This window comes from Equus przewalskii, chromosome 3 (genome assembly GCF_037783145.1).
Source record: "Equus przewalskii isolate Varuska chromosome 3, EquPr2, whole genome shotgun sequence".
Lineage (NCBI taxonomy): Eukaryota > Metazoa > Chordata > Mammalia > Perissodactyla > Equidae > Equus > Equus przewalskii.
In genome coordinates this window covers 88,354,570-88,367,165 of record NC_091833.1, presented here as the reverse complement: position 1 = coordinate 88,367,165, position 12,596 = coordinate 88,354,570, and the positions used below count along the sequence as shown (strand labels likewise).

At 39.1% G+C, this 12,596-nt stretch overlaps 1 protein-coding gene across 2 annotated transcripts in view; it reads right to left on the bottom strand.

Moving 5' to 3' along the window:
- Positions 1 to 12,596, bottom strand: part of TLR1 (toll like receptor 1) — a 62,447-nt gene continuing 49,851 nt past the window's right edge. Inside the window, exons 1-3 of one of the 2 annotated variants that reach the window (XM_008520700.2) lie at positions 7,078 to 7,172; positions 4,802 to 4,899; positions 1 to 2,633 (exon numbers count right to left, since the gene is read on the bottom strand). In XM_008520700.2, the coding sequence (XP_008518922.1) occupies positions 210 to 2,570 (2,361 nt within the window). In that variant the 5' untranslated portion in view covers positions 2,571 to 2,633; positions 4,802 to 4,899; positions 7,078 to 7,172 and the 3' untranslated portion in view covers positions 1 to 209. Of the gene's footprint in view, positions 2,634 to 4,801; positions 4,900 to 7,077; positions 7,173 to 12,596 lie in introns of those variants that run through there. The other variant, XM_070615144.1, reaches the window with a different exon arrangement.

The following is a 12,596-nucleotide window of genomic DNA, read 5'->3' as shown; positions in this document are numbered from 1 at the left end:
TTTAAATCAAGATTATATCACTTCATTAATTTTTATTACCACATATAAATGGTGAACGGGGGCCTGAAAGTACACATGTTATCTACATCATAAATCCAAAATCGCGTTTAGATTCAGGTCAATGCAAAATAAGGTCATTGTTGGAACTTCCAAAAGCAGCAACAGTGAAAAGAATACTTTTAGATCTACATGTGATCTATTTATTTTGATTACTCCATCAACTTAATATTAATGGCTGCTCTTAGGTTAGCCCAAAAAAGTCCATGTTTGCTCTTCTCCTTGGGCCATTCCAAATAAGTCCTCTTTGCCATGAGAATTTTCAGCTTGTGATAGCTACTGGGAATGGAATATTGTGGAATGGGTTCCAGCAAGATCAGGATTAAGTTATTAAAAGCTTCATGAAAGAGATTGTGGTGGGCAAAGTAGAGCTCATAATGGCACCACTCACTCTGAACAAAGTTGGGAGACAAAACAAAGATGGACTTGTAACTTTTCTCAATGCAGTTTATGATATTTTCCACAATGCTCTTGCCAGCAATAAAGTTTCTCTCATGGAGACAAATCCGTATATCCTCCTTTTCTAAGTTTGGTAGTAATTCACTCTTCACCCAGGCAGAATCGTGCCCACTATATGAAATAAAAGCATGGAACTGGAGAGTTCTTTGGAGTTCTTCTAAGGGTATGTTCCTAGCCCTGCGCCGGGTCTGGGTCCACTGACACACCATCCTGAGATACCAGGGCAGATCCAGGTAGATACAGAGGATGCTCACAGTAACAGCCAACACCAGCACAGGGACCACAATGGTGACAACAAGCAGAGCTGTGTTGCAGGATAATTGAGACAGATGAAAGTCCTTTAGTGGGGTTCCCTTATAGCTTTCTGGATACTCACACTTATAAGAATCAGGCCAACCCTCTACCACATCACTTGATACTTGGCCTATACTTTGGATAAATTCTCTTAGCTCACACGTACATTGGAATGGATTGTTCCCTGCTTTTATTGACCTAATCTTCTGGCAGCTCTGGAAGAAGTCAACTGATGGGTTGGAAATTGAATTATGGTCAATGATCAGTGTAGAAAGGCTGTTAAAGGCACCACATCCAGGAAGGTTGGTTAAAGAATTGAGAGCAACATTGAGTTTTTGCAAAGATTCTAGTTTCATGATTTGTTTAGGGATGCTCCTTATTCTGTTATTGTGAAGATCAAGTACCTTGATCCTGGGAGGTAAACATCTGAAAACAGAGTCAGTAAGTATATTTGAAGACATATTTAAACTTAATAAACTTCTAGTCCAAGAGCAATTTCCTTCATTTTCATCATACCTTAAAAAATTCTGGCTAATATCCAATTGATGTAGAGACTTCATCTCCTTGGTCATATGAGCTATATTTGTAAGTTCTTTTAATTGATTTATTTGTAAACTAAATGTCTCCAGCTTAGTCAATGTTCCACAATCTCTAAAAATCGTGTCTGTTAAGAGATTATTGGAAAAATCCAAATGCAGAAATGGGCTAATTTGAGATGGGCAAAGCATGTGGATCATGTGTGTACCAGATACTGTGAAATTTTGGATGGTCATATTTGAAAAGATTTTGTAGATAGAACTTTGTGGAAAACTGAACACATCACTGACAACTTGGTATATAGACAAGGCCTTCAGTGAAGTGTTAGAATAATCAAAATCTCTGAAGCCAAGGTGACCTTGTAGTTTCACATTTTTAATCGAGAAATTTTCTACACTTGTATGCCAAACCAACTGGAGGATCATAATAAAAGAATCCCAAGCTGTTTCAATGTTGTTTAAAGTAAGACTTGATAACCTTGGATTCTTTTGAAGTTTTGACAGAACGTTTAGGAAATAAGAACATCGGTTATCATCCAGCACACATTTGATATTAGACAGTTCCAGATTTACTGCAGTGCTGAGGGACACATCCAAAATGAAATGGAATTCCTTTCTTGTCGGGAAAACAATGTGCAGACTCTCTGTGTTAAGGTGTCGAAGGCTCTCAGAGTCTTCTTTTTCCCCATAAGGGTCTCCTAAGACCAGTAAAACCTTACTGATATGCAAATGAGCAATTGGCAGCACACTAGATTTTTGTAACTGTGTGGCACTCAACCCCAGAAATTCTAGTTGAGACATGTTGCCAAACTCTTTGCATATGGGCAGGGCATCAAATGCATTAAATGAGAGGTCTAAGTGCTTGAGGTTCACAGTAGGGTGGCAAGAAATCTTCCCCAACTTGTTGTGGGACAAATCCAAGTATTCCAATTCCAGGTTGAATTTGAAAACACTGATATCAAGATACTGGATTTTATTATGAGAAATTATCAAAATCCTCAGCTTTGATAGTAATTGGATGTCAGAAGTCCGAAGCTCAGATATATAGTTTTGTGATATATCTAAGATTGTTGTTTTCAGAGATAGATCTTTGGGAACATGGGTGAGACCTGCTTTAGATCTGTCAACAAAAAATTCCCTTTCATCAGATGATTGGATTCCAATCTCAAGTATTAACACAAAGATGATGGCAAAGTGGAAGATGCCAGAATTAGTTTTAGTCATTTTCTAACACTAGAGATTCCTAAGGGTAGTTGCTATTCTTCAGAGTATTCTGATACGCAGATCCTAGAAAAAAACCAAACAAACATGAAATGATTGTATTAAATTAGGCATGGCTGACATTAAACATTTTTTACTGAAGACTCATAAAATGAAAGCAACTTTCTTTGGAGTCATACAACCTGAAGCCAGGGAAATATACATATTGATAAACAATTATACTACCTCTAATCAAATAACTTTTAATATGGATAGTGTAATGGATTGAATGGGAACCCTACCCAAAAGATGTATCCACCTCCTAACCTTGTCTTAATCTCCAGAAATTGTGAATATTATCTAATTTGGAAAAAGAGTCTTTGTAGAGATAAGTAAGTTAAGGATCTTGAGATGAGAACATCCTGGATTATCCAGGTGTTCTCTAAATCCAATGACAAGTGTCCTTATAAGAGAAAGGCAGAGGGAGATTTGATGGAGACATCAGAGATAGGAAGGGGTAGGCTGTATGAAGATGGAGGCGGAGATTGGAGTGATACAGCCACAAGGCAAGGAATGCCAATAGCCCGATAGCCACCAGAAGCCAGAAGAGGCTCTAGAGAGAGTACTGCCCTGCCGACACCTTAATTTTGGACTTCTGGCCTCCAGAACTATGAGAGAATAAATTTCTGTTGTTTTTTTTTCTTCTGAGGAAGATTAGTCCTGAGCTAACATCTGTGCCCATCTTCCTCCATTTTATATGTGGGACACCTGCCACAGCGTGGCTTGACAAGCGGTGCATAGGTCCGCACCAGGGATCTGAAATGGCAGAGTGCATGAATTTAACCACTGCATCACCAGGCGGGCCCCAAATTTCTGTTGTTTTAAGCCACCAAGTTTATGATAATTTGTTACAGCAGCCACAGGAAACTAATCCAGATGGTTTTACACACTCATGGAAAGTCGTCTGACCCCAACCCTTCAAAGATCATTTAGAACTCAACCTAGAATTCACAGCTGATGTGCTTTTTACCTTTGACACATACCCCCACGACTTTCTTGAGAGTTCCCTTCCCACGTGGTTGAATTCAGAGTCTTCTTGCCTTACCTCTTATTACCTACACATGGTTTGGTGCCTAATTTTGGTCTTACTCAAAAGGTAATTAGATCATGATTAAAGGTCTCAGAAAATCCATCCATTCATCCATTTATTTATTAAACCAGCATTTATTGATAACCTACTGGCCGTGTTTTAGGGACTGGAGATAGAGCAACGAACAAGATGAAGTCCTAATTCTCAAGTTGCTTATTATCTAGTGGGAAGGCAGAAAATAAGCAAATAAATGACTAAACGTAATTCCGTGTAGTGACAAGTGCTATATAGAAAAAAAAAGCAGGGTAAATGAATCAAGAATAGTGGTAGTTATGTAACAGTGGTTGGGGGTGGCTTTTTTAGATTGGTTAGTCAGAGAGGCCATTTCTGAGAAGATGGCATTGGAGTGGAAACCAGAATGAAGTGAATGAGCAATCTATGGGAAGATCTGGGGGAAAGTGTTCCTGGAAAAGGAAGAGTCAGATGCAAAAAGAGATGGGATTGAGGTTAGCTTGTCTGAGGCACAATTAGGAGGTCAGTGTCAGCAGGGAGTGAGCAAGGACGAGAGGAGTTAGGGCCAAGATCATACAGGGTGTAAGTCATTGCAAGGATTTGGGATTCTATTCTGAGAGTGGTAAGGGGACAGTGAGCACGGGAAGGTTCTGCGGGTGGGAGCAGTTTACTCCTCTCTCTTATTCAAAAAACTCTTTTCATTCATTCTTCCTATAAGTATTTATTCCCTATACATTGTAGGCATTGTTCTAGGTTATGCTCATTGCACTAGTTACCATCACACTATGGCTCAGATACTATTTTGTTAGCACCATTCCAAGGGTGGATGAGACCAAAAGGAGTTGTGTTGGTATGAACCCTAGAGAGTGATACACCCCCCTCCCCACCAGAGACCCTTTCAGCTGGGGCTACGTGGCTACACAGATCTTTCAAGGAACTGATTCAAAATCCCCCAGAGCTGCATTAGACAAACAACCCATCAGTAATGGCAAAGAGTCAGATTATTCTTCACATATTGCCTCACATCTCTCAATGGGTACAGAAGAAGCTAAATAAACCAAGTCCCAGAAATAACCCTGGGTTGCAAAAGTTCCCCAAGGTGGATATGCAAACTCATCTGGTTTTTGCATTTCCAAGCATTGCTTGGACTTACGCTTTTGTAGAGATGCCCACTGATGCTTTGGTTATCCTCATTTCTTTGAACCCAGAAAAGGACCCAGTATACCTCCTCCATCACCACTCGGAAAGACTCTACAAGAAAGGGGACACATATTAAAATGCATGTTAAAAGTATAGTGGCATTTTTATGGCATTGATTATATTTGGCTGAAAGACCCAGAAATTTCCCAATTCTTCTTCTCCAGCTTCCTGAAAGAGCTACTTCCACAAGAGACACAATTAAATGAGAATAAATACCCAGTTACTTGGGTATTTGTACCCAAGTACAAATACTTGGTGCCATTGCCTAGCATCTCAAAACACTGCCAGTGCCTAATATTTCAAAACAGAACTATCTGGTAAAAGCTAGGTCGAAGTAGAAGTGGTTTGGGTTTGAGGCTCCAGTGGGCTTCCCTACTTATTCCTAAGCCTGAATCCAAGTCTGGGGATCTTTCTACTTTCTGGCCAACTCCTGAGTTCAAGACGGCAGTGATCAGTGTAGTCAGGCACAGTATACAGAGAGTGACCAGAGAGTCAAGGGGCGGAGACAGGACCCCATGCATGGATGTGAATGCTTCACGCATGGTGAACCCACCACAAGCAAGACAAAGTTGTCCTTGTTTTCTTAACAACAGCAACCACCTCAAAAGATTTAAATTTATAAAACTGCCTATCCCCACGGCTTCAGTTTTATATCTAGCTAAATTAATTGACTCAAATATCTTCTATTTACCCAAGCTCCATTTTGCCTTTTCATTTGTAGTCATTAATTTGAAGCACTCAGTTTATGATACTGTCTTCGTTTCTGTGATTAAGAAGTCAAAGTATTGGGGCTAGCCCCGTGGCCGAGTGGTTAAGTTCGCACGCTCTGCTTTGGGCTTTGGTGGCCCACGGTTTCGCGGATTCGGATCCTGGGTGTGGACATGGCACCACTCATCAGGCCATGCTGAGGTGGTGTCCCACATGCCACAACCAGAGGCACTCACAACTAGAATATACAACTATGTACTGGGGGCGCTTTGGGGAGAAGAAGAAAAGAAAAAAAGATTGGTAACAGATGTTAGTACAGGTGCCAATCTTTAAATAAAAAACAAAACAAAAAAGAAGCCAAAGTATTGTATGCACGAGGAACTGATGTTTAGGTACGTACAGGATCTTTAAATTTTACATACCAAACTTGCTAAATCAGTGAAAATCAATTTTTGATCAAAGTCCTAATGACTGAATCTCATCTATATTAGAAACTTAAAACTATTTTATTACCAAATAAAATGATTATTTGCTAAGTTGATTAGTAAAGGGTGCTTTAATTTGAAAGTATAAAAATATCTCTAGGTGCCTTTATGTCCATTTTCACGATTTTGTTAGGTTTAGCCTCACATTATATGGTACAATGCATTTGAATTAATTTGTTTGGAGCCTTTGGCGGCATCAAATCAGGACCCTGACTTCTCTTAAGGAATAATACCCATACAATCAACGTGCCCCACAAATTCAGTCTTGCAAATAGTAATTGAGCGTCTTCTCTGCACCAGGCCAACTAGCTATGAACCACAGAACAAAAGGATCAAAACCAGTTCAAGAGCTTTTCTGCTTTGTTTCCTATGTGGTTTCGTGAACTTTTGCCTTTTGTCGTAAAGACACACTCACTTTCAACTCTTTTGATCAAATTGGGTGTAGCCTGGGAAACGTTCTCAAAACCTACAATTCCACCTGACCAGTAGCACCCCAGAACAGTTTCAGCGGTCTGAGAAAACAGAAAAGAATAGCTCACGGGAACAGCCTCCAAAAAACAATAAAATAAACCTGCCCATAAAAACAGAGGAAATGAACATCATCACCGCCTCCAGCAGTAATCTACCTACATCTCATGTCCCTCAGCATTCTCACTGGGAAGAGGTGGATGGAGAAGGGTGGGAGGAGGGGCAATACTCCCCGAAATCAACAACTAGTTGCTCTGTAAGAAAACCAAGAGATGTTTGTGACCTGATTCATCTCCCAACTCAAACATATCTCTTGAAAGCAAATCATGCATGAGATGAGGTGCCATTCAAGAAAAAAGTCCCCCTCGCCAAAAAAAACCCGTTTTCTCTGATTTAGGACAGGGATCTGATAAACAAATGCTAGTTCAAACCACAGTAAGTACATCTCAGAAATAAGGAACTTAGAAAAACATCCAGCACTTAGTCTTAGAAACTTTTGAGATTTTTGTGTCCCAAAACTAGTTATATCATTATTTCCTTCTATAGAATTAAAAAAGATGCCGCTTACCAAGACAACCTGCCCGTCTGTCTCATTGGCAGTCTGTAGGAAATTCAAGTACTTCCTCAAACATTTATTTCACTGGTAAGCACGTTTAATGTTAGGGCGGGAGGGCGGGGAGTGGGGGAGCTGTTTTATGCCATCTACCGAATCCCAGTGAAATTACATTACACAGGAGGTGGAAACCTGCTTTCTCCTTTCATGTGTCGAATGGGGCCTGTGGGTTAATTGATAGACCTGTATTAAAATAGAATCACATCTACACGGCTCTGTATTTCACTGCAGTTGACTTACTATTGTCTACAGTAATGCAGTGAAGGAGGTGGTGTTAATAGTCCACAGATGATTATCGGCTGAATTCAAAATGCTTATCGTTGTAACTGTGCTGGTAGAGGAGGGCATGCAGGTCTGGGCATATTTCAGATGCCTTGCTTCTTGCCTTTTGATCAGTGCACTATTAAAAGTGACTGAGATGGGCCAGCCCAGTAGCTCAGTGGTTAAGTTTGCACGTTCCGCTTCTGTGGCCCGGCGTTCACCGGCCTGGATCTGGGGTGCAGACATGGCACCGCTTGGCAAACCATGCTGTGGTAGGCGTCCCACATATAAAGTAGAGGAAGATGGGCACGGATGTTAGCTCAGGGCCAGTCTTCCTCAGCAAAAAGAGGAGGATTGGCAGCAAATGTTAGTTCAGGGCTAATTTTCCTCAAAAAAAAAAAAAAAAAGAAAGTGACTGAGAGTGGAAAGATGGTCAAGATCAAACTTTTGCTAAAACTCATCATAAAGAGGGAAGATCATTCGTGTACTGATACAGAATGGATGCTAATCATGTCTTTTTTGACAAATCAGTTTTCAGAGAAAATCTGGTGCTCAAATTTTTTTCCATTCATATTTTCAAACTTTCTACAAAAAAGTGATTTTTTTAAAACTCCATGTGAAAAATATGCTATCTAACAATCTCTTTTCTCTGATGTTTTCTCAGATAAGCACACTCAAGGAATCCTTTTTGATAGCTCCGCTCTTGTCTTTGAAAATAACAAAAATAACGAAACAACAAATAGGCAAATAAAGCTAAGAAATGCTAGCTGTCTGCCTCTGAACTTGTCCTCAGCCTAGTATTGCATAATGTCCAGTCACAGACTAGACACAATTCTTCACTGTAATCAGCTTTGCTGCCACAGTGAGCAAGGTCAACTTCCCTAAACTAAGAACCCCGGGATTCTTTTTGACTTATTCTGTCTCTCTCTGTTTCTTCCTACCCGCTCATAATTTGTTTAATAGGGGAAATGCGTCTATAAACATATTTCTGAAACTGAAAGAATGAACCTCTTGCCCCTTCCACTCCCAATCTTTCTTCCCTCAGATCCATAACTGGAGATCAGGGTGGTCTTTGACTAACCATTCAGTTCCCGGCTCCCAAAGGTATTTGACTCTGAGAAACAGGTCTAGAGTGTAACGCTCAGGAACAGGAAGTCAGCAGGGCAGTAAGCAGAGCACTTTGGCTCTCTAAAGTCCTGCTTCTCTTCAAACTCATCCCCACCTCTGTGAGTTGCCCACCTGCCTCCATTTTCCCTCCCTATTGTCATTGGACGAGCACACACTTGTAGTCATGGACACCCCTGCATTGATATAACTACATCTCCTAAGGAAAAGCTTTAATTCTCAAAGAATATGGTTTCTTTTTAAAATTTTAATATTTTATTTAACCTAAAATGTCCAAAATATTATTATTTCAACATGCAATCAATATAAAACATTATCCATGAAATACCTTATTTTTTTTCATTCTAAGTCTTCAAAATCCAGTGTGTGATCTACACTTAAAGCACATGTCATTGGGGCCACCCACATTTCAGGTGCTCAATGGTCATATTTGGCTAGTGGCTACCATATTGGATAGCCCAGGTCTAGATAGAGTCATCATAGCCATGCAAATAAGTACAAACCTATATTCAGTTAATAGCAGCCCAAACAGCTAACTCAAAATAGAGGTTCCATATCTTGGATTCTAGGCTTCTCTCTGTTCTCTCAGTAGCAGTTTCTGACCAGTGTAAATATCCTGCCAATTAGATGTGACCTCTAGTTGTTTGTTTGTTTGCTTGGTTGTTTTGTTGTTTTTTTTTTTTTTTGAGGAAGATTAGCCCTGAGCTAGCATCTGCTGCCAATCCTCCTCTTTTGGCTGAGGAAGACTGGCCCTGAGCTAACATCCGTGCCTATCTTCTTCTACTTTATGTGTGGGACGCCTGCTATAGCATGGCTTGACAAGCAGTTCATAGGTCCACACTCGAGATCCAAACCAGTGAACCCTGGGCCACTGAAGTAGAACATGCAAACATAACCGTTGCACCACTGGGCCGGCCCCTGTCAGTTTGTTTTTTAACAAGTTTTATCGAGATATAATTCACATACCATAAAAAAATTTCACCTGTTCAAAGTGTATAATTTAATGGCTTTAGGTATATACACAGAATTGTGCAACTATTACCACAATCAATTTAGAACATAGAACATTATCATTATCCTAAAAAGAAACACCACACACCTTAACTGTCACCCTCCATTCTAGCCTTAGACAACCACTTTAGATTGTACTAATCTCCACAGATGTGCCTATTCTGGACATTTCATATAAATGGAATCATACAATATGCGGGTTTTTGTAACTGTTTCACTTAGCCTAATATTTTCAAGATTTATCTATGTTGTAGCAGGTACCAATATTTCACTTTTTTATTACTAAATAATTTTCCATTGCATAGATATACTACATTTTATTTTTGGGCATCAGTTGATGGACATTTGTGTTGTTTGCATATACAGCTTTAATGACTAATGCTGCATGAACATTTGTGTACAATTTTTTCTACAAACATGTTTTCTCTTGGGTATATACTTAGGTGTGGAATTACTTCATCATATGGTAACTATGTTTAGCCTTTTGAGGAGTGCCAGGATATTTCCAAAGCAGCTGCACCATTTTACATTCCCACCTGCAGAGTATAAGGCTTCCAATTTCTTCAAATCCTTGTCAACACTTGTTATTATCTGAGTTTAATTGTAATCTTCTTACTGGGAATGAAGTGGTATCTCATTATGGTTTTAACTTGCATTTCCCTGATGCCTAATGATGTTGAGCATCCTTTCATGTGCAGATTGACCAATTTTATATCTTCTTTGAAGCTTGCTGAACTTGTTGTTTAGTTCTAGTTAGTTTTTTAGTGGATTCCTAAGTATTTTCTACAAACAAGATCATGTCATCTTCTTCCTTTCCAATATGGATGCCATTTATAATGTGTTCTTGCCTAATTGCTCTGGCTAGCATCTCCAGTACAATGGTGAATAGAATTAGGGAGACCAGACATCCTCATCTTGTTCCTGAGGTCAAGGGGAAAGCTTTGAGTATTTCACCATTAAGTATAATATTAACTGTGAGTTTCTCATCTATGCTTTTCATCAGGTTGAGGAAGTTCCCACCTATTCCTAGTTTGTCAAGTGCTTTTATCAGGAAGACATAGAAAGTATGATTTCTTAATCAATAAGGAAGAAAACAAATGCTATGACCACAGTGCCTAGTCTGGGAGGCTCCCCTCACAGCAGGGTTAGTACTCACACCATGTGCACAGCAGTAGGGTGCCTTTCCTTCCTTCCTTCCCTACTCTCCCCACGCAACAATCCCCCACAATTCCTCTCACCTATCAGACCCTAGAGTTCAAATTGTGCCCTACAAAGCTGACTTGGAATGAAAAATGGCATCACTTGGAGATTTTCCTTTTAATTAATTTTCCCTTAACTACTTAAAGTTTTCCAGCCAAATTTTTGAAATTGCCACATGAGTAAATCGTAGGCCAAGGCCAGCCTCTTGTCTAGCTAATCACCTGAGGGGAGGTTCCTTCTTTCTGTTTCACAAAATGTCAACAAGCACCTTTGACCTTTGTACACAACTTTGGTCTGAGTTTTCTGTTGCTTTAGGATAAACCTCTGAAAGTAAGGGATAGGTTAAAGGGCATGCATGGACAATTTCATATTCCTGATGCATAACCACCAAAGAGCTCTCCATAAAACTTAGTCCAATCTACCTACTCCCAAGGGTGTGTCAGAGTACTCATGCTACATGTTCTCCACAAAAGTACATTTTGTAGACCCGTCAATTTCATAGCTCATTCTTGTTTCATTTGTATTTTCTTTTATTATAAATGTCTTGGATGGTTTCTCACGTTTATTGGCTATTCATATCCCTTTTGTGAATTACTTGCTCATGCCATTTGCCTATTTCTACACCAGGATTATGTTTTTACTATTTATACATTCTCTTTTATGTTGACAGACACTGTCTGTCGAACCTTTTGCAAATATCTTCCCTCATTGTCTACCTTTTCATTTCATGATCTTTTGAACAAATAAATATGTACGTTTTTATATAAACCAGTAAGTTGACTTTTGCTTTGCTGTTACTGTCATTCTGTTGTGTCCTGGTAAACCAATTTACCAAAAAAAGAGCCTGATTTGTAGCACTAGCCAACATCTGCAGCGTATACATTTCCCCTAGAGCTGATCTCTAGCTACCAACTGACCTGCTTGCAAAATTCCTGAATATTTAACAACTGACTCACACGAGTCTATACAAATCAGCTCCACTACTACATTTTGCTTTTAGGTTTAGAAAGTTCTTCTCCATAACAGGGTCAAATAAATATGAATATGTGTTCTTCTTAAAGATAATTTTTTAGTTATCTTAATTTTTTGTTATCCAAGTAATAAATGTTTGCTGAAGAAGAATCAGAAGATACAAAGAATAAAAAGAAGAGATCTCAAATCAACAATCATCTCACCACATAAAGATACACCAATATTATTTTTGTAGCCACCATGCAGACTTTCTCCCATACAGATGAACATGCTTTAGGCTCTTGAAGCCTGCTGCCAAGTTGTTGTTCAGAAAGTTTGTATCAATTTATGTGCACACAGACACACACACATATGCTTGGATGGTATTGCACTATGTATACTGCTTTGTAATCTGCTTCTCTTAATCCATACTACGTCATAAATACCTTTCCATGTCAGTAAACATCCATCTACAACTTCATTATTATTAGCTGAATAATATTCCACTTTACTTTTAATGCATTTTAAAAATATTTTAATTAATATATTTAACCTATCTATCTTCTATTGCTGGATATTTAAGTTGTTTCCAATTTTTGCTATGATAAACAATTCTGCAATCAGCAGCATTGTTCATATATTTCCTTAGGATGTATATGAATAATTATTTCCTTCAGTTATATTCCCATGAAGTGGACTTTCTGAGCCAATAGACACAAATCCAAACCATTCTTCTCTACCTTTTCTCCTGTTCCTGTGAATGATACGTCTTTTCCTTGGTTATTTAATCCAAATTTAGGATAGATTTTTAGGTTGCTCATCTGTCATGTGATTTAATAACCTGCCAATAATTCCAGTTTCTCTTCCCATCTGTTGGTTCTATTGATTACATAATGGGGTATTGACTGGAGCTTTTCCTATGACTT